General features: G+C 45.7%; 1 protein-coding gene across 1 annotated transcript in view; it reads left to right on the top strand.

Moving 5' to 3' along the window:
• The window catches only part of myo1d (myosin 1D), a 95,985-nt gene that overhangs the window by 50,044 nt on the left and 23,594 nt on the right, over positions 1 to 22,347 (top strand). Inside the window, exons 13-21 of the mRNA XM_064321365.1 lie at positions 60 to 134; positions 856 to 988; positions 1,726 to 1,892; positions 3,024 to 3,231; positions 16,192 to 16,415; positions 16,627 to 16,765; positions 16,882 to 16,986; positions 18,033 to 18,146; positions 22,184 to 22,338. Of these exons, the coding sequence (XP_064177435.1) occupies positions 60 to 134; positions 856 to 988; positions 1,726 to 1,892; positions 3,024 to 3,231; positions 16,192 to 16,415; positions 16,627 to 16,765; positions 16,882 to 16,986; positions 18,033 to 18,146; positions 22,184 to 22,338 (1,320 nt within the window). The remainder of the gene's footprint in view (positions 1 to 59; positions 135 to 855; positions 989 to 1,725; positions 1,893 to 3,023; positions 3,232 to 16,191; positions 16,416 to 16,626; positions 16,766 to 16,881; positions 16,987 to 18,032; positions 18,147 to 22,183; positions 22,339 to 22,347) is intronic.

Below are 22,347 nucleotides of genomic sequence, written 5' to 3'. Positions count from 1 at the left end.
GTGTGTGTGTGTGTGTGTGTGTTTTTTGTTGGTTATGTGTGTTTGTTATGTGTGTGTAGGTACTCTGTTACAGGTTTCATTGACAAGAACAAGGACACTCTGTTTCAGGACTTTAAGAGGCTGCTGTATAACAGGTGAGAACCTCCTGCTCTGCTTAGTGCTGCCTGTTCCAACACCCCCAATGGAGTATGGAGATTGTTCTGCTTCATGTTCCAGTGAGATTGGTGTGTGTTTTGCAGAGGTGGGGGGGAGGTGGGCTCTAACTATATTACATTGTTATATTACATCATTGGCATTATTCTCTCTCTCTCTTTCTCTATAAGTGATGCCCTGTTTGAGATGCAGTGTCATTTGAATGATGTATGATGTGAAATCCTCAGTGATTCCATATTTACATTTGATTAGTCCAACCTTGTTTCAACATATTTCGTGAAACATGGGTTCAAATTTACTAGTAATATGATAAAATATGATATTACCAGTAATGTTTACCCCTGCTTTGTGCTGTCTTGGCAAAAACTATTCCCCCCTTTCTCACTTTTCTTTTTCACTCCACATACCTTACCTTATATCCACACTACCTTTTTTAGCTTCTCTACCTTATTTCTGTCTCCCATTTTTCATCACACCTCTTAGCTTCCTTCTCTCCCTTCCCTCTTTTTCTTTCTCTCTATCATGGGAGAGAGCCCTAGTATGGCTGGGAAGTAGTATCATTTTTCAGCTCACTCAGACGTGTTTTGTCTTTTAAGTTTCTGATGCATTTAATTTGCAAATGGCTGGTATGTACGTTGGGCAGTTTCTGTCGTTTAGTGTGGAAGCCGCTGCAGTCCCTCTCTCCTTCTCTCCGCTGCCTAGTTCCAACCCCGTGCTGAAAGGGATGTGGCCGGAGGGGAAGCTGAGCATCACGGAAGTGACCAAGCGCCCGCTGACGGCCGCAACGCTCTTCAAGAACTCCATGATCGCGCTGGTGGAGAACCTGGCCTCTAAGGTGAGGGAGCCCCGGGCGTCCACCTCCCGCTAGCAGTTGGCTCTCGAACCTGGCGGCTTGAGTCACTGTGTTTCCGTCACGAGGCAGACATCAGGGGCCCCCAGCTGAGGTTACATTTCTGAAATCAAGACTTAGCTTTCTCTCTCTCTCTCTCTTTGTCTCTCTCGCGAGATGTGATTTTTGGTGAATGATGGAATGTACTGAGATGGGAGGACTTTTGGGGTGGGGCCGCCTAGTCTAGTTCTTTTTTGTTTGTTTGTTTGTTGGGGGGGATTTCAAAGTCATTTTTCATATAATCATATTTGATCACAAAAAAAGTCAAGAATTGCCATGTCATTTAAAAGCATGGATTTTTTAAAAGTAATTTTTAGGAAGTGATTTGATTTGGCTAAATTCAGTGTAATTTATTCTGATGTGTTTGATCACAAAGCAAATTATCATTGCTAATCAACCAAAATGACATTACATTATATTTAAAGCATTTAACTGAGGGTCTTATTCAGACCACCTAATATAACTTAAATATTTGCATATACGCATTCATTTATGCAGCTGGATATGTATTAAATGTGTTTTGGTATAATTGCTTTGCTGAAGTACAGTGCCCTATCCTTTGGACTACAGTGCTACCCAAAACGGTATGGAACTGTGATATGAGACATGGTAAATTGTAATGTAAGGTGAGAGAGCCTTGTGTGGGCATGCGTTCCTCACTCGCCCCCCCCGTGTGTCTCTAGGAGCCGTACTATGTGCGCTGCATCAAGCCTAACGACTTGAAGTCACCTCTTCTGTTCGAAGAGGAGCGCTGCCGCCACCAGGTGGGGTACCTGGGTCTGCTGGAGAACGTGCGCGTACGCCGCGCGGGATTCGCCTACCGCCAAACCTACCCCCGCTTCCTGCAGAGGTAACTATGCCATCCTCGTCCTGGCCTGTCAGCTCTCTGCCATTCCGCCATTGGCTGGAAGTCATGAGTTCCATGACCGGAGGTCCCCAGGCCTTGAATTCATATATGGAGGTACTGGTAGCCATTGATACTAATTGATTACTTTGCTGTTCTTGTTATTTTATTATTTCATTTTTGCATCTACATTTACAGTTTAGGAATTTATCTTTTTTAAAATCTTTTCAGCTAAAGAAATAGCGTTCAGACATAGCAAACAGAATTCTTGTGAGTTCATTGAAATTTAAACAAACCATCTGGCCTTCTGTGGTGTGAGAAAGTAGTAGTGACACCATGTGTTTCGGAGGAGAACTACAAATGGCTATCTCCTGAGTTGGCTCTGGGGTTTGCGCGGTTGCGGTTGCAGATGATTGGACATTCCAAATTAGAGTAGAAATTGGATATTTGCAGCCCCACATTGAGTGCCAAGGCTACTTAAAACATGCAATTTCTGGTCAACTTTCTTCCATGAAACTGGACTGCAGGTTATCTGATTGGCACAGATGCGGCATGCACACAAACTTATCACAAGCTGCCCCGTTCCTCTGCCCGGCTGGCTCACAGCCACTGTCTCGTATCGCCACCCTGGACCTTTGCGGTCAAAGCAGATCAGATAGTGCGGCAAAAGTTTGCATAACATAACATTCCTTGTTTTCTTTCTCAATATTTGTGACAATATTTTGCTGGTAGATTATGTCATGTTCTACAACAGTACATGATGAATAGAGGATAGAACCAGAGCTTGTGGGGACCTGGTAGGGTGCCTGATTCAGAATTAAACAGCATGGACTTTTCCGCTGGGGAAATACTTTTTGCCTGCAAACAGCAAGGTATTTTCTGGCAAGGAAAGACTTTTTTCTTGAAAAAAAACATAGATTTCTTTTTGCCTGTATTAGATGATTGACACTGAGGAAGAAAGAGAAAGAAAGGGATTATCAGAATTGCTATAGTGTGGGGCAGCAGTGTAGCATACTGGCCCTGACTGAATAAGAGGTCTTGCAGCATGGTGGTGACCTTTGAGGTTACCAATAAGTTAAGAGGGAACATTCAGTTGGAGACTCACAAAGCATGCTGGGATACCCTTACCTTCATCAGGTATAAGATGATCTCGGAGTTCACGTGGCCCAACCACGACCTGCCGTCGGACCGCGAAGCGGTTAAGAAGCTGCTGCAGTGCAGCGGGTTCGAAGGCGACGCGGCGTACGGGAAGACCAAGGTGTTCATCCGCACGCCGCGCACCCTCTTCACCCTGGAGGAGCAGCGGGCCGAGATGGTGCAGCGCATCGTCCTCTTCCTGCAGAAGGTGAGCGCCTCTGACCCTTCACCTCTTGACCCGCTGACCTCCCATCACACTTGTGCGACCTGCAGGTTTTAGTCCTGTCAGTCAGTTTTGATTGGAAAATGACTCATGTTTCCTGACTTGTTTTCAGTTAATCAGACTTAACTGTTACACAAACCAGGCTGTGACATAAAATTGAGGAACTTAATAGAAGTATTCCATGTAGTCATCTGTACCAAGAGGTTGAGCGACCCTATGCTTTGTGTTGCTGATTCTTTTGTGGATTTGTGGTTCTGAACACCACAGATTTCACTGTGGCTATGATAAGCCTTGGTACGCAGTTAAAGAAATATATGCCGGGTTGCTGCCAATTTTCTGCCATGAATCAAGAACCTGTCAGAAGAAGTGTCGCTCAGAATAGAGCTTAGTTTAGCATGTAGCACAATAAATGAGATCTGACAAAAGCATTATACATTACATTTAAAAATTAATTCTCTCTATTAATTCTTACTTAAATAGTGCTGTATTTACCAGCATCCTCTTTGCCTTTTTTGACCACTTCAGCACAATATCAACATCTGGGTAGACTTATCATTATTCTTTGGATTCTACCCTGAAGAGAATTGATAATAGATTCCAGAATCATTAACGTGCATATCATTACATGATATGCACGTTAAACTAACTGGCTTGTCATTTACTTGCTCCCCGTTTCATATGTATTGGTATAATACTGCTGCGTCTCTATTAACCAGGTACTGTGTGTAATTTAAAAAGAGGCATTGCTTTGTTCAGAGAAACATTCACTTGTAAAGTCCTTCCACTGATACTGAGTACTAATACATAGTCCTAATAACACTGTCAGTACTGAACTCCAATTCACGCAAACATCTGAAAGTCCATTTCTTATCCCTTCAGTGTTATACTTGTAGTTTTCATGGCCGCAGGGAATGAAAACTAATATAATATAATATATTTTTATGTGCATTTTATTAGCTTTTCTATCATGAGAATCCTGTTCTTTTCAAAATGGATTCTTGGTTATGTTATTTAATGTGTGAAAAAACCCGGCAGACAGAGGCTTCGAACCATTAGCGAAGGCTGTCTGGAACTGGCTGATACACAGCCATTTAAGGCCCTCTAAGTGTTACATTACTTACAGCATTATAGCATTATCTCTCTCCTTTCTCTCTCCCACACACGGCTGAATTAGTGAGCACTGTTCACCCACACTGCAAACCTCTGCCAGGTGGCGACGAGTCTGAATTGCGACAGAACACTCTTATCAGAGGAAAAAGAGATAACCAACAACGCAAATAAGCGCATTTATATGTCATTCCAGATTGAAAATATTAATGTAATGTTCTGTGTGATTGGAATACGTTGGCTTAGGTTAGACATTATCATAAGCGCATGATATTATTAGACTGTTTGAGAGAATGCTTCCTCGTAAAGCTGCCCCACTGGCTGCCCAGGTAGTGAGAACATTTTGTTCGAAATAAGCTGCATACAATGCAGTTACATATTTGACAGTGATGTGTGTTGGAAAGCACTGTCATAGCACAGAGAAAGTAAGAGTTCTGTGGTGTTCTCATTTGCATGTCCCTTCCTTTTTGGCATTGACAGCTCTAGGATGTCGAATACAATGGGAGCATGAGATCATTTTATCGAATGGTTGATGGTTGTGCATTGTGAATGCCTGACCTAATCCATCATTACTGGAGGGCAAGCAGAGTTAGCCTACATTTTGTGTGTGCGTTTGTGCATGCGTGTGTGAAAGAGAGACAGACAGAGAGAGAGAGAGAGACATGGAGAGGGAGAGACAGAGACTGCTTGTGCAGTATCACTGCCTGGCGAGGTGGTATCAGGTGGTAAACCGCTTCTCTCATGCTGTGCATCGCAGCGGAGGCTGTCATGGCTCCTCTACACTGGGAGATCTAGATCTTCAGTGTTCTGTCCCCACAAGTCACTATCTCCAGCTCCTCACCTCCCTGCCCAGAATGTAGCTGCAGATCACTGAATGGTGTGTGGAAAGGAAAAGGGGAAACCCCAAGCCTCCCCTCCATCCGCACCCTAACAGAGTACCACCAGGCTGTGTAGTGTACTGCCGACGAACAGATGGATGTCCCTTAAGGCCAGTGTGTAGTTAAAGTCTAAGGGGCAGTACTATACCTTACAGTGGATGACAGTATTACAAACACAATCTTGATTTGTCCTAAGGAAAATCTCTTGTTAATCTTGTTTTATACACAACAAGAATCTCTGTTGCTATGGCTACCTAGGGGAATAGGAACAAAATTACCCAAGAAGAAAATTACCTGAGAAAATTGGGATAACTTAAATGTTGCCAGCAACCAAAGTGGGAAATGTAATTTAGCCATGCTGTTACTAACCATGGGTATTTTAGTTTATTTTTGTGTTCAGTAAGTTTCATTTATTTATAATGTTTTTTAAAGGTCTATGTTTGCTGGGTGCATAAATGGCGGTGCAACTTAAATGGCTGTACAGATTTAACAGATATTTGTAGTAAACTAAAAGCAAAAGAAATGATATCAAAATTTTGGTTTCACGCTGGATTGATAAAACAATTTAATGTTTACTGAGGCCACCTATTTCTTCCAGTCGGTTTCTTTCCAAATTGTTCACTTGCCACCTGGTCAGTCAGTTTGAATGCATTTGTATAAATTACCCAGACTAACCAAGGTGCTTTTGTTCAGGTAGTGAAGCACAAACATAATGCTGTGCCCATATGGACCTTATGGAGATTATGTAAGTCACAAGGTTTTTGGGGACACGTTTGCACTAGTGGCCTTGAGAGTCAGAATTACCGCCATCCTGTTCGCCCGCCAGACACGGTGGTTGAGGAAAACTGGAAGCGTGGTTTTGTGGGTACATATCTGACATGTGTGCCCTCGGTCAGCTTTGATTTGTGGGATCGGCTCTGCATCAGGAGTGAAGATGAAATGAGACCCTAATCAGAGCCCTGAACTAACGTCTGCTTTCATTGGCTGCTCCGTCGCTCACTTTCTTCAGCGATATCACGGACCTTTCAAACCACACCTGCTGACAGATATGTTTTATATGAGAGATGGAACGAATGCGATCTCTCAGTACCTGTCTTTGCGGGTACTTTGTGTCCCATGGTGTGCATTTTGGGGATTTGCTTTGTGCTGCTGCCTCTCGTCATGGTGTCAGTAAGGTGAAATTTCAAGACGCTTCAAAATACAAGCTGTGACAGTTACGTTCATGTCCCCCTAAGTGCAGAAGCATCATAACCGCTGAGTGTAGTGTTTGTATCCCCTAGTGTGTAAATCAGACCCCCGTTAGGAGGACCCCGCGGTTCAAAGTCTGGCTGAATGCCCCTAGAGACACGGAGCGCGTGTTAGCGGACGTCAAAGCGTTAAATCGTTCCTATCAGGGATCGCTTATCTGACCTCTGCATTGAGCGGCGAGCCTTTGGATTCTGGAAGGGGGGGCGTCGTCACTATAAATATTCTCAGACGGTTGGTCCCCAGACCCTGTCTATCAGTCCCCCCGGAGCAGAGGTCACCGCGGCTGCTCCGCGGGGCAGGAGGACCCCCTGGCAACCAGGCGCTTAACCGTCTGATGGTGCGTTATGAATACCCGTCGACCGCGTTGGTGAAATGGAGCACGTGGTCCTGCTCTGTCCCTCATTATTGCAGCGTCCTGCGCTTGTCAGTGTCGGAGGGAAACGGCAGCCCCCCCCCCGAGTACCCGGCTCGATAGCGCGCGGTAGCTTCGCCATTAAAAAGCGCAGCGCTGCAGTGACGTCATGCGACCAGCCCTGAAGCGGCGGGGTCAGCGCACGCCCGCGCGGCTTTAGCATCGACGCGTCCGCAGGCTAACCCCACAAAGCCGCAGCCAGACGGTGCTTTTTCTCATTGCCGCCATACAAACGGATAGGAGATCTCTTATGGCCTCGGCTCTTTGGTAACGGATTCGCTGGGGGGTGGGGGGGGGGGGCGCTGTGAGGATATTGGTTGCGATTCGCCGAGTGACCTTGAACGTATCTGTGCATGCAGTACAGCTGGCTTGCAGACGACGGAAGGAGACGTTGCTCGCTTCTCATTCATGTCTCCTACAGCCAGCCATCCAGTGTGTGTGCTAACATGACAGCGATCCTGTTACACGAGTGTGACTAGGTCACTGTGCGTAATGGATAGCCCTGCTAAGGACATACCCATTGCAAGTTGCTTGCTGTTTTCCCTACCCTGCTTCAGCTGGTGTGCTTTGCGGTCAGCAGTTACTCTCTTCAATAAATCACACTTTATGGGAACCTCTCTGAACATTTCGCCCGAGTTGGAATTCTTCCAACATGCTATTGGATGACTGAAGATGACATTAATAATGCAGGAAGAGCCTGTCATTAGGGTGAAACAAACAGATGTGTTTGTGGCGGCAGTGTAAATAACTGGCCACTGCCATTGTACCCTTGAGCAAGGTATTGCTTCAGTGTATGTCCAGCTGTATAAACTGATGCAATGTATATAAAAGTTGTGTAAGTCACTCTTGAGTAAGAGCGTCTGCTAATTTCCTGTAATGTAATATGTTTGAGATTTTGTATTTCTAGGACAGCTGCCGGAGCCGTAGAGCCTACTCTTCCTAGGAAATAACTTAAACATATAGCTATGTATTTTCCAGCCCATTTCTAATGCTGTCCTGATAAACTCCATCCAGATTCACGCTGCATGAGCTGCATTATGGACTAGACCCCGCAGTGGCTCTGTACACCTTCTTCCAATACGGTAGCCGTCCTTGACTGGCCGGATGTCCATCACAAGCTTCCCTATGCTTTGTCACCATGGAAGCCTGCACACAGAAGGGGTGGGGCTATCAGATGCCGATGGGGAGGGGGGAGTCCCGGGTGCTGTCCTGCAGGTGCGTCAGAGCTCTGGAGCAGTGCTGAAGTAAAGCAGCAGGGCAGGTCACACAGAGCAGGGGCATCACACAATCTGTCATAAACGCATACACACACACACACACACACACACACACACACATACATACACACACACACATACATGCACACGCACGCACACACACATGCATGCTCACACGCACACACACACACGCATATACACACGCACGCACACACGCATATACACACACGCACGCAAACACACACACACACACCCACATATGTACACGCACAAGCACACACACAAACATTCATACACACACACACACTAATATACACACGCATGCGCACACACACAGGTGGTCATGCAGTATGGGGTCACACAACTTCTCATGCAAGCGCACTTACACACTCCCGTGCATACACACCAGCACTCATACGCACGCACACTCACATATATACATTCACACACACACACACAGATGAGCATGCAGTAGGGTATCACACAATTTCTCACACATGCACTGGAGCAGTGCTGAAGTGAAGCAGCAGGGCAGGTCATACAGAGCAGGGGCATCACACAATCTGTCATACACGCACACACACACATACGTACACATACATACACATACACACATACACGCACATGCACGCATGCGCACACACACACACACACATATACTGTCACTCATGCACACACACATATTCAGTCACTCACGCACACACACACACACATTCAGTCGCTCATGCACACACACACATGCACACACATTCAGTCGCGCACACACACACACACACACGCATACAGTCGCTCACACACACTCGCACACACACGCAGTCGCTTGCGCACACACACACACATTCACGCACACACATTCAGTCGCTCACGCACACACACACACGCACAGACACGCACACACACACTCACGCACACACACGCACACACACACACACACACACACACACACACACAGACACACACACACACACACACACACACACACACTGCTGCTGCAGGCAGCTTTTTCCTGTGTGTCAGATTCCCCTGCGCTTGGCAGTCTCTTTATCAGTATCTTTCAGACCCGCGTGCCCTGTGCCAGTGAAGCCCAGAGCACTGGAGGTGCCAGGATTGCACCAATCCCTCAGGCAACACGCCTTCTTTTATTTGCCAAAATACAATGAAGTCTGCAGAAGTCTTATCCAAGCTCCCCAATCTGAGAGAGTGTCTAGCCTCACACAGCCAAAAATGGCTATGATGACTTGGAAAAAATGTTTGGATGGGTGAGAATCTTCAGTCTCACACGCTCTATTTGTACTTATCTAAAGACCACGGACCTCTCGCAGCTCCTAAAAGCAGCGGAACACACCCCTGTTTCATGTTTCAGGAGAGACGATGCACTGGGTCACGACTCTCTTGCACACGCAGGGTTCCCATGCGTCCTGGAAAAAATGGAAAACAGAATTTTTTGATGCCGTTTTCAAGCCATGGAAAAGTTGTGGAAAATTATGAAATTGCCCTAAATGTCCTGGAAAGCAATTAGTTGCCCTGGAAAATATTTTTGATGAAACATTTTAGGCCAAAACCACAGAGCGATCCAGTGCACAAAGCCCCGTGCGATCCAGGGTGAATTTGTTTTAGTTTAAAAATTTTTGAATCAGTTTTTATTTCCAGTGTATTTCCAGTTTTCTATTGCAGTTTAGTTTTATTAGTTTCTGGCCATTTTTATTTTAGTTTTAGTTTTTTGACACTCTATTTGGTTTTAGTGTTTGTGTTGGTTTCAGTTTTTTATTTTGATTTTAATTTAAAAAACCATCCTTTGCTTTTAACACGAATGGATTTTATTGACACCAAACTAAAATTATTGACATTGACAGCTTTGCTGACAACAGCTGCTCTCACCATTTGGAGGTGTGTTCAAACTGCAAAACTGCAAAACATATTTGGACTGTTCTCTTTTAAACAGTGGAAGTTGTAAATGGTTGTAATGAAAATTCAAAAAATAAAGAAATTTTTTTATTTATGTTCCCCACACACTGAGAAGATCCTCTCTACAGCTCGATGCCATACATTTTGTTTCCAGTAATAACTATGCACTTGCTTATGTCAGTAACATTAGTGTATTCAAAATGCTCCCACATGCTACTTTCTCTTTTACAACCACCAGACAATCAAGATCTTGTGACTGTCTTCATTTTTCATCTTCAAAAACGTCTCCAGAACAAACAGATTCCTTACTGGGGATTCTCATTGAATCTGGCACTAAATGAATCTTATTCATTTTAAATGGACTAGGCCTCGCGGTGCATGATAGTGCATTCTGCAAGTGGTGTGGTACCTTCGCCAGTTCTGTTTTTGCATAGAATGTACTCCATCTTTGCTCTATGCAAATGAAGGTGTCCAGTATAGCTGGCTCTGGCTCACGAAACTCAGATCAGGTGCCGGCAGTGTTCTATGCTAGGCTACTGTACAGCAATTGTTCATATTGATCCTATAGAGGCATCTATTTGACGGAACCCGCCTACATGATTTGCATAGTAGCGCCCATTTAATAGACATTTGGTGAGAGCGTAGCATTACACTGAAGCTCCACCAGCGCATTGCGTTCCGTTTGCTTTGCATTCACCATCAGCATTGTGTCCATGTCCCGTTCTGCCTGCACCACAGCACGCGTGTTTTGAAAACAGAGCATTGGGGAAGTTGGTCTCATAAAATATCCTGGAAAATAATGTCTTGAAATCAGTGGGAACCCTGTCACGACCAATTCCTGCCAAGAAAAAATTAAAAAACACCAAGTCTGAGACCAGCAGAACCCAATGAAGCATGGCGTCTCAGGGGTTAACTGAACCAGTCTTGGGGCGAAAACACGAGGACACGGAGGTGCTGCATTATTCATTACTCCTTTTTAATTAATATTTGATAGCTCTGAGCCCACCCGTCTCGTTTACCCTGTCAGTCTGAGTGTCTGATGATGGCGGTTTATGTATTCTGTTTTTCTACTTTTAGAAGTGCTGTGCTGCAGAATGCAGCACTTTACCGGAGTCAGCCGCTTTACCTTTTTCTTAATTGCACAGTTCTGTTTGTGAAATGATGCTACACCATAGGTGACCAAGTGGGTCCTTCCATCACTGCCATACTGCCTTGAAAACGTATTCCCTACAGGATATCATTACACCGCACAACTAAAGCATTGTGTGACCTACACAACACCTCCAGCAAGCTTGCAAATGCTTGATATTAAACAACCACTCAGCACACATGCATGTAAATGTTAATATATACTCAAAATTGTGCTCAAAAAAGGATTCAGAAGAGAGCTTTACTGAATGCACATGTCAGCATTGCAAAAAATGTACTGCATTTTAACCTTAACTTTCAACTAATGTAACTGTGTTGCATTTAGACTCAAAAGAGACCAGTAACCAGACTGCTGGGTCACCAACTAATGCATGCATGCAAATGAGCAATAAACAGGAGTAATTATGTACCAAATGGCAAAATTGTGGTGGTAGTGATCCAAAAATGTTTGCTGTAGATGTGATTTATTCTGACTTCTTTGTGCGGTGTACACTGCTAATACACCTGTCGCCATTTTAAGCCTTCTTTGTTTCGCTTACGTAAGTGGAAACGTGTGCTTTTAAACCACTGACCTAAAAATGGATAGTTCTGCCCTCTGCTTTTTCCCCTGCCTCTAGTCTGGTAGCTCAATGAAAGCTTGTGTATTTTAGGAGCCTCCAGCACTGTGCTTTCTATAACCGTACCGCAGAACGGGGATATTTTGAGGGGAAATAATTTCAGTTTGGTCGCTGGCGTGATGGCAGAGCACCAATTACAGCAGAACACCAGTGATATGACCCGCAGAATTACTGACTTACCGCGGGTCAGCCGAACAGGGTAGAAACACAGAAATAGCACAAACGGTGAAGCCTTTCAAGCTCCTTGTTATATGATGCATAGCTCATCTTTGTTATTGACACTGATGCAACAAAGAAATGGCCTTTAAACGGAAATGAATCACACCTTCCAGCGATGAAAACCAGGACCTACTTTTCTCTTCATAATTGGGTGTTGGGTCCATCTAAAATCAGTTGTCGCCCACGTAAAATCTGATTTGTACCAAATAAAAGCCAGTTTTATATTGCTAATTTTGGCTGTTTTGTTGCATGATGTTGGCTCACATTTTATGTTTCTGCTGCCTTTTGTTCCCTATGTCCTACTGGAGCTGGGTTTGTAGAGGGACACATTTATATCTTAATGTAGAGAGCAGCTGATTACGCCCCTGGTCATGAATGTTTCACCCTCTGACCGATACTGCAGCCTGCGGCTTCCATTGGTCCACTGGCTCAGAGCCCCATATGCGCTGCTGTGGGCGAGCTCATTAATTCTGCGCACATGTGCACATGCACAGACATTCACACCCTCTCTGCAGTGTGGGCAACAGATGCAGAAGGTCAGCCATCTTTCAAGCTGAAACATGAGGAGCGCGTTATCTGGCCATGGGTCGGGTTGAAATAAAATTGCTAGCACTTTGGCTCCGAAATGATAAACAAACCGGAATGCCGACTTCTCAAAATAAGCAAATAAACAAAAATACACACTAAAATAAAATATTTATCTTATAGGCATTTTTCTGAAAAAAATATAATATAGCAGGTTTTTGTTTATTTTTTTGTTTGAACAATGAAAATACATGCATTTCAACCTAGGTAGTTCTCAGTGTATTGATATGCTTGGAACATAATCATTGGCTACACAATAACAATGGGTGAAATATATGACTCCACCAAAATTTGAATTATCACTGAGTGTGTAAAGATCATCAAATATGCATAAAAATATAAGGTTTTCCATCACAAATATGAAGGTATACAAAAAAACATGTGGTGAAAACATCATCTGGTTTGATCAGATCCTTCTTTCGACACAGATCCTCTGTACGGGCAAGTTAATCCGGACACCTGGGCTCCCGTAATTTTCCTTCCGTAGGATAGGGAAAATTTGATATTGGTTTTAGCTGGGCTAAGATCTGATGAGCAAGTAGAGGGACAGGGAAATAATGAACTGCCTGTGGAGGAGGTTGACATCTGTCCAATAGGAGATTGATGTGTCACAAGGAACCGGCTGTCTTTACCCTAATTACTGACAAATGGCAGAGCGCATAGTGTAAACAAGCGCCATCAAACCCTCCTGGAGGTCACGGAGAATGTGCGGCACCATAATGATGCGGGGCGCAGCTAGCCAACGCTGTGTATTGATTTATGCAAACGCTTCTCCCGTTTCTCCTGCGCCTTTCTGTCCTAGTTGGCCGGCTGCGGTCAGAAGCGTTTGATGCGCTGTCGAGCTTTGCGGTGCGTCGATTGCGCTCTGTTGTCTGCTGTTTGCCGCTCTCCCCGATCAATCGAATTGAAGGGGGACCGCAGGAATGTCCCTCGTGAGCATTTGAGTGGAGGAGCTTGGCTTGCAAGGCTTTGGGGGAAAATTGGGCCACCCTCGTCCACCTTCCCACCAGTTTTGGGTTTAGTGCTAGGCATGATAATTCCAGGCACTTCCGGGCACTTCACTTCTCTGAAATAACGATATGCTTGAATCCACTGAGCTGTCAAAGCTTCAACCGGGCCTCATTTTTCATGCCATTTTAATATACCATTAACTCACCACCTCCCTGGCATGGATTTTAATACAAATTATTCTCACCCTCTATCTGGCAGATGGTATCTATTCTATAATTTCTGTGCTGTTAATTTACTCCCCAGCACTGTGTAGGACAGGAGTCAGAAGAATGCTGGTTAAAAATAAGACCTTGGGATTTTATTCTAATAGTTTCAGACCAAATTAGTCTCCAGTCACTGCTCTCCCTTTCTTTGTCCAACCTGTGACTGATGATCATAAAATTGTGGATTACATCTGCCGCTAGGCTGCCATGTTCATCGGGGATTTACCCAGCATGCTCCTGGTCAACTCCTGACGTAAATGCAGCGGGTTTCAGCGGCTGACAGGCTAGAGCAATCTGTCACACTTTGTCTCAGGCAGTGATCCTCCATTTGCCTTTGATGAGCTGCTGAGACTGCGTCAGGGGCCCGGCTGCGAAGGGGCGCGTTGCGGACGAGTCTTTAAAATGCCGCTCGGGCGGCGCGGCAGCAGGGGAAGAGGAGGGGCGTACGCGCCGGGCTCATTGTCCCCGGTCCCTGGGGCATTGTCTCGTCCCCACCCTCCCGCAGATAATAGCCGCCGTCTGCGCCTTTGTTCAAGTAGGGGAATGGGCGCCGTGCTGCCAGGCTGCTGCTTCTCCCATCGCTAAACACAGCAGAGCTTAATGGGAATACCTGTGCAACTGATCGCTGTGTCCTGATATGTTAATCCATGCCTGTAGCTCAGCGGCCTGCCGTTACTTTTGATTACAGTCCTTAACTCTAGTGCTCAATGTGTAAGTCATACCAACACACGATGCCCAGCAATTAATATAACATGCATTCTGCAGTCACTGCTGCAAATAACACTAAGAAAAGTGTAAATTACATGACTGAGTATATATTGAGAAACTGCAATGAATGTAAGTGGGACAAGATATATTGAGAAACTGCAATGAATGTAAGTGGGACAAGATCATATGTATTTTTTTTAAACTGTACATCATAAGAGATTCATGTACCAGTAAGGTGCTGATTCTGAACTTTGAGATCCTGCAGGCAGCCAGAAATTCCAGAGGTGTGAAAAAAGAGGCATCTTGCTCTGCCTCAAATTAAGCACTGCTTACCACACATCCTTCCTTTTCCAGCTCTGTCTGTGTGTCTACATTATGATATATTTTACACTGTATTTATGTATGTAATATGTGTAAAAAGGGCTGCAATTCAAATCACCCGGTATGGATGTAATTACACTCAAATTAAAGCTGACAGTCTGCACTTTGATCTCATATTTCATTGTTTTATTTCAAGTCTGATGTGTTGGAGCGCAGAGCCAACACAACAAAAAATTGTGTCACCGTCCCAATACTTTCGCATTTAAGTGTATGTATTATGGAATATGAAGCATGTAGAAAATGTTAATTGTAACCCCACATGACATGTTTTAATGTTGAAAATACACATTGAATCAGTGGACCAGCCAACCATCGTTTGATTTTATTTTCTCACAGACCAACCCCCACCAGTCTACATGTTAATAACAAAAAAAAATATTGGACAGTGCACTCTGTCACCCCCTTGAGCTGGAGACCCCTGCTCCTGTGTCAGGGAGGAAGAGGATGATGAATGCTTTTCCCCCAGTGGGTCTCCTCCCCCCTCCTCCATTACTTACAGAGCCGAGTGCCATAATGAGGGCGGCAGGGACCCTATGGGAGTCAGCCCACTGAGGTCATGTGACGTGGGAGGCAAAGAGTGATTCTGCACTGACTCTGGATCATTTTTTTTTTTTTTTTTTGGTGGCACACATAATGGTTGGGGTCAGTCTATTCCCTGATCTGTATCTCTCATTGATTCCTCTGAGTGATGTCTTGATGACCTCCCAAAGTGACCAGCCCCGTCTTGTCCCAAAGGACTTGTAAATCCAGTATTTAAAAAGCATTTATCATGTATGCCTGCATAGGGTATTCGTCTTGCAGTATCTGTATCGTATTTGTATTTTCGAAGTATTTAAATATGTATATGTTAGGCTATTTTGATGCAAGGTGACGTTGATTGATGGTTCTGCCTAATCTTTAATCCTGTTTCTGAAATCAGAGGCAGTTCACTAGACATTGCACGACCCTTTGTGTCCCTTGTGTAGTTTGTCCATTTGCGAATCAGGCTGTACTGCTATACAGCGAGCTAAATATATTATTTGCAGCACAACAGTGATAAAACTAGGGTAGATTACATGGGAAAGCACTCTCTGGGGCCCTAGTACCATGCATCATTAACCCAGGGAGGGAGTTATATCATTGTAACTGCAGTGCTTCCAGCAGGCTCCCAATAATGTATCATATTATACCGAATGCATCATATTTATTTAGGTATACTACTTGACCCTGAACCACCCTTGGGTGCATTTCTTGCTTACTCATGTGCATGCGTTTTCATGCAGCAGTTTTTTTAATACCTGCCCGTTTCCTTGTCCTGGCCCGTAGGTGTGGCGCGGCACGGTGGCCAGAATGCGCTATCGGCGCATGCGGGCCGCCCTCACCTTCCTGCGTGCCTACCGCCGCTACAAAGTGCGGACATACATCCGCGACATGAACCGCTGCTTCAAACACGTGCGCACCATGAAGGACCACGGGAAGCACATCAAGTGGCCCATGCCGCCCAAAGTCCTGCGCCGGTTCGAGGAGTCGCTGAGGAGCATCTACAACAGGTCGGCGCTCATTTTGCCTCCGCGTGACCGCGGCAGAGAACGCTGCGCCAATGCTCAGTTAATATTTCACTTTGTGCTTGCGAGCGCTCCCTGTAGCCTCAGGCCTGTCTGTATTAATGAGCATGGTATTGTGATAAAAGTAGGATTTGACCTTCTTTTGAGAAACCGCTGTGTCTCACGCTGTGTTCATTGGCGTGGGGGTGGGGGGCAGGTGGTGGGCGTGGTCCCTCATCAAAGGCCTGTCACCTGAGGAGATGCTGCAAATGAGGGCCAAGGTGGCCACTCTGGAGGCTCTGAAAGGTCAAAGGGCAGACCTGGGCCTACAGAGGGCATGGGAAGGCAACTACCTGGTGAGTGCCAAGAATCCCTCTACCTTCACTCAGGAGGCTTTGTTCTGCCATGCTTTCTCTCCACTCCTTCAAATTAGATTTTATTTTTCACACGTCTGTCCATTATCTGTCTGTAGAAGCGGGACAGCCCCGAGATGGCGTCCTCCTTCACCCTGGTGTCCAACGACCTGCAACGCAAGGACAAGTTCATGAGGGTCCTCTTCGCCTGCAACGTCCGCAAGGTGGGTTCCCATTACATTACATTTATTTGGCTTTTATCCAAAGCGACGTACAAAAAGTGCATTTCATGGTCATAGACAACTACTAAACACAGGTTCGATAAGATACAATACTTATTTTGTACAGCTATTTCTAGCCAAGAACACAGTTTAGTTTCACACAGTGAACACTATTCAGACCTAACCTCTGCAAAGCCAACTAGGCAGAAGAACAAGCTACAGTATTAGGACAAATACAAATTACCAAAAAATGCTGGGATGGGGAAACATATAACAAGCATCATGAAAGGGGGGGGAGGAGATTTAGAGTGAAATATACAGCGTGGTGGTAGTTAGTCCAGGTATAGTCTGAAGAGATGAGTCTTCAGGCCACGGCGGAAGATGGGTAGTGAGGGGGAGGTTCGAAGAGGGATGGGGAGTTCGTTCCACCACTGGGGAGCTAGGGTGGAGAAGCTCTGTGATCCCTTTGGTCAGGTGGGAGGGGGTACAAGGCGCCATGCTGCTGCAGAGCGGAGTGGTCGAGCAGGCACATAGGATTGAATCATGTCCTGCAAGTAGATGGGGGCTGTTCTGTTGGCTGCAGTGTAGGCAAGGGTCAGGGCTTTGCACCGGATCCTGGCAGCGACCGGTAGCCAGTGGAGCGATCGCAGCAGAGGAGTGACGCGGGAGAATTCGGGAAGGTTGTAGATGAGTCGGGCAGCAGGCATTCTGAATCATCTGTAGTGGCTGTATGGCACAAGCTGGCAGGCTCGCAAGGAGAGAGTTGCAGTAATCCAGGCGAGAGGTCACCGTAGCCTGGACGAGCATCTGGGTGAAGTGCGTCGTCAGGTATGGTCGAATCCTTCTGATGTTGTACAGAAGGAATCTGCAGGACCGTGATGTTGCCTTGATGTGCTCCTTGAGGTGCTCCTTCCCCTGACGCCCCGAAGAGAAGCGCTGCGTTCCTTCGACCTCACGGCAGCCGGGCCCTGTCGTCCGCTCGCCGGCGGAGTTCTGATTTGAAACGCATTGCGTTGCCGCGGCAGTGACGGTGGGTTTCCCTTTCCTAGATCAACCGCTTCCACAAGTCGGAGGATCGCACGGTCCTGATTACTGACCGACATCTGTACAAGATGGACCCCCTCAAGCAGTACAAGCCCATGAAGAGCATCCCACTGTACAACGTACGTAATATACAGCGTCATCCTCCTCCACCATACAGTGCTACGGGGTAACTAGAGATTTGTGCTTTCAGTGGTTATCTTTCTGTTGTTCCTCTGTTTTCTCTTCTGGTGACATTTTCTGCATTGGGGAGTGCTTTTATGTTCCACTTGACTTAATTCCAATTCAAAAAGTGAAAAAACATATTTTTCTTTGCCATGGCTAACAGGTGCTGTTTACAATGGTACTTGAAACACTTTAGTTACTTCAGTCAACACAGATAATTTGTTAATATTGCACAGTTTGTCAGCTAAAAAGCATTTATCATATGTCAATGAGATGGTATATATAAAGTGGCAGTGCAGGGAATTGGGCAGCTCCAAGGCTGGAGGTTTGATTCCCAGATGAGGAGCTACTGTATTATGTTGTATTACATATAGCATTGTTACATTGTAGCGCACAGCATATTGTAGCAATGCTTACTCAAGTAAACTAACAAAAAAATATAATTGGAAAATCTTTTTTTTTCTTCTTTTTATTATTATCTTTCAAAAATATGGTGGAATAATAAATAAAAAGTGTACTTCAGTAATTGCAAGGACAAATCAGTTTGCCGTTGTTTCTAGGAAATCTTAAAATGTGCCACCCCTGATTTTCATGAATATTGTACAATGCTTCACGTTTGACATATTCCGTTCAGGTGTTGCAGAAATTTTTGTTTTACATTATAATTTTTTGCATCCACTCTACAGACTTCATTATTGAGTATGTTCTGTAATGCCGTCACAGGACACGGTCCATGCGGATTTGCCCATCTGAGCTCGGCTGATGAAATCCACATTGTGTTCACACTGCATTAAAAGCACCGTCATCTCTTAAGCACCGAGGGGTTCAGAACCTTGAACTGTCAGCGGGATCAGTGTGGGATTTAACGGGCTTAAACCCGAAGAGTTGACCTTGCGACGAGCGACCATCAGCGATTTCTCTCCTGTCGCACGAAGCCAAAGCTCTTTCGATGATTTCTCTGTGACGGCCGACCGCGGGCGCTGCCGTGTGCTGGTGGGAGACGAGAAGCCCTCGTGTATCCTGGGGGAGGGGGTCGGGGGGAGATCAGGAGCCCCTGCACGTGCCTAGGGCTAAATATAGAAGCCAGCTGTGCAGTCTCCCCGATTGTTCAAGCGGGACAAAGCGAATGTGTTTACACAGAGTCGTATTGATGGGGTACACCAAAGAACGGAACCGACAGTGTTTTGACAGCTCTGTTCAGTACAAAACGTGCAGGACCTGAGAAAGGAAGACAGGCAGCGAGAAAAGGAGGGAGGGGGAGACATAGACAGAGAGAAGGGATGGTGTGAATACAGCGGCGTTCAGCTCGGTCTGCGCAGCGTGTGAAAGGCGTCTGGAGGCAGGCCAATGCAGAGCGGGGGGGATGGAGAGCAGGGTCAGGGAGGAAAAATGCAAATGAGGAGAAGACCTCAGGATGCGCTGCGGTTGGATCCAGCCGCTTCGGGGCACCTCCGTTTCATTCCTTAATTTTGCCCCGATCGACCCCCCGTTCTCTACATTTTTCACTTCTTCCCTGCGTCTGTCTTCTTCTCTCTCTCGCGCGCTCCACCGTTGTCATGCCAACTTCCCGGGAGACAGGGTTGTCATGGCAACGGTGCAGGAGGGAGGATCAGCTGATGTCTGGTAGCGTTCGGGCATGTGTTCACAGATCTGCTTCCTCTGTGCGATTCTGCCCTCCTCCTAGGAGCTTCACTCTCTCCTTCCGCCTTTCCCTCTTTTGTTTTCCTTTGCTCGGTTCAACACTTCCTATTTATGCATTTCTGCTGCAATCTCTCTTGCTCTGTCTCTCCCACTCCCCCGCTCCCTCCCTCCCTCCCTCTCGACTTTTCTAAGCCCTCATGTAATTTGTGTTCTCTACCTGCACTGATTAGTTGCTGTGAAACCCTATATAGTTATATGTAGTTCAAAGATGACCCAGTGTGTGAATTAGATATGAATTTTTGAAATTGGTAAGAAAGCATTGTTTGCACTGGCCTTTTTCCCACGACAGTGTTCAGTTTCACCACAAGTCACCACAACACAGCTGTTCACAGTAAAATCAGCAGCATTTGTATTTGCAGTTTATATGATATTTAAATGATTGTTGTAAAAATAGACACAGGCACTTGGCATCACAATCCGCTTTGCCATACATGCTCACCAAGTCCCATATGTTGTAAGGGGACACCAAACGGGCAACAGAAACCAAAAACAAAGCCAAACAAAGCCACGATGTCCTTGCAGAATTTGTGGAGAATTGCAGTTGAATTAGTTTCGCTTTTTGTTCCAGGTTTTCCCAGGTTTCTTTTAATGCAGCCATAGAAACCCAGAGTTTCTTTGCACATTCAAAATTATTTTTTAAGATAATCCTAATCATTTTTGTTATTATTGTGTATGTATATATATCATTTTTTGTCTTAGCATCTCAATAAAAAATGTCAAAAAATTGGCTAGCTTTATGTATTCAGTTTTGTTGTGCAAAGAATCCCCCACCCCAGCAGCTCTGTTGATTGTCCTGATTTCTCCGCTTGAACCAAGGGCAGCTGCCTTTCTGTGCTGTGGATGTCCAGAGTGATTCAGCCTAGGGTTATGTAACCGTGAACATTCTGAGCTCTTTCACTGCGTACAGGAGGAGGAAGGGCCCTGCCGGTAACGGCCACATGACTGCAAACGGTACACAGTTCACGTGGCCTCCAACCTTCTGTGCCCATCCTGCAGTTTTACTGGTGACTGCACAGGCCACCGGGTACAGCGAGTCCTTTTGGGTACAGCTCTTAACCAAGACTGGGGCAGAGGGTCCTGAGCCAAGGACTGCAGAGGGATGCGTTTGCAGAGCAGGCCCATCGCCTCAGTGTTCCGAAGAAGTCTGAGTGTTCCTTGCCCCCAGAGGACTCTCAGACGCACAAAAAAGGATCACGGATGCTTCCGGCTCCCATGCGCATGGGCTTTTATCTCAGTTGTTATTTTGGTAGTGACCCCCCATAACCCAGCGGCTCTAGCCCTCGCCTTCACCCCCAGCTGTTTTTCCAGTGTGCTCAACGAGCCGTCGACGAAACCGCGTTGCCGAGCAAGGAGACCAGAGGAAGGCGGGAGACCGGGCCCCATTACCAGGCATTACGTCTGTCTGCAGGCGGCGGACCAGAGGCTGAACCGGAGATCATTACGGCAATCCGCTTTGGCCTTTTGCTTCTTCTCCGCCTGCAAGTTGTCTAAACGGCAGCATTTGACCCGTTTACTGGTGGTACATTTTGCCAGCCCTTTTGCGTGACTGCGGTAGTGTCGGGTCAGGTTGCAGTAGGAGACACTGCACTGTGAAACCTCTTATTTTGTTTGTTTTTTTCCAGTCCTGTTCGATGTTGTATGAATTCAGCAAGCCTTCATTTGGAATCTAAAGTTTTTTAATAATGTGTACACATGCATAGTTGTATTAATCCTGTAATGTAGCAATCCTGAAACAAGAGGCAGATGGCTTAATGTCCAGCTGGCAAGCACTCCTGATGCCACTCTAATCTATCTCATCTCTAAATGATTAGATGGTGCAATTTGTTTGAATGTTTTGTGCCATTTGACTGGGGTTGAATGTGCACCTGCCAAACAACCAGAAAAATATCTCTCACTTCGTATTTTTTGGCTTTGAGTTATTTGAGACAGCCATTTTATTCCCCTCTTTCTGCATTCACTCATGCCTATAGAGCAGAACCCACTGCTTTACCCAATAGTGTGGGAATCCCTTTTTCTTTCTTCAGCATTTTTTGTTTTCAGTTCAAACCTGAGAAGACCTGATATCATTTGAGATGTTTTTTCTTGGTTAATGTACTCCTCTTGAAATGTATTACGGTTATGCTGTCATGTTGCTTAGACTGCTGTTGCTACATGGGTTCAACTCTTAAAGCAAGATGTGCTTTTGCATGTTGGTCAAGAATGTCAAAAATAATGAAGGAAAGTTTATGAGCCGGTAACGGTGATGACACCCTGTTGAAATTAAATTCTGCATGGTGTCCCTTTGTCGTGTCAGGTGACGGGGGTGAGCGTGTCCCCTGGGAAGGACCAGCTCGTGGTTTTCCACACCAAGGACAGCCGGGACCTCATCGTGTGCCTTCAGGGCATGGTGCCCGCTGGCGAGAGCCGCATTGGGGAGCTGGTGGGCACCCTCCTCAGCCACTTCAAGAGGTAAGGAGC

The sequence above is a fragment of the Anguilla rostrata genome, chromosome 2 (genome assembly GCF_018555375.3).
Source record: "Anguilla rostrata isolate EN2019 chromosome 2, ASM1855537v3, whole genome shotgun sequence".
NCBI classification, from domain to species: Eukaryota; Metazoa; Chordata; class Actinopteri; order Anguilliformes; family Anguillidae; genus Anguilla; species Anguilla rostrata.
This window is presented reverse-complemented; position numbering and strand designations above follow the sequence as displayed.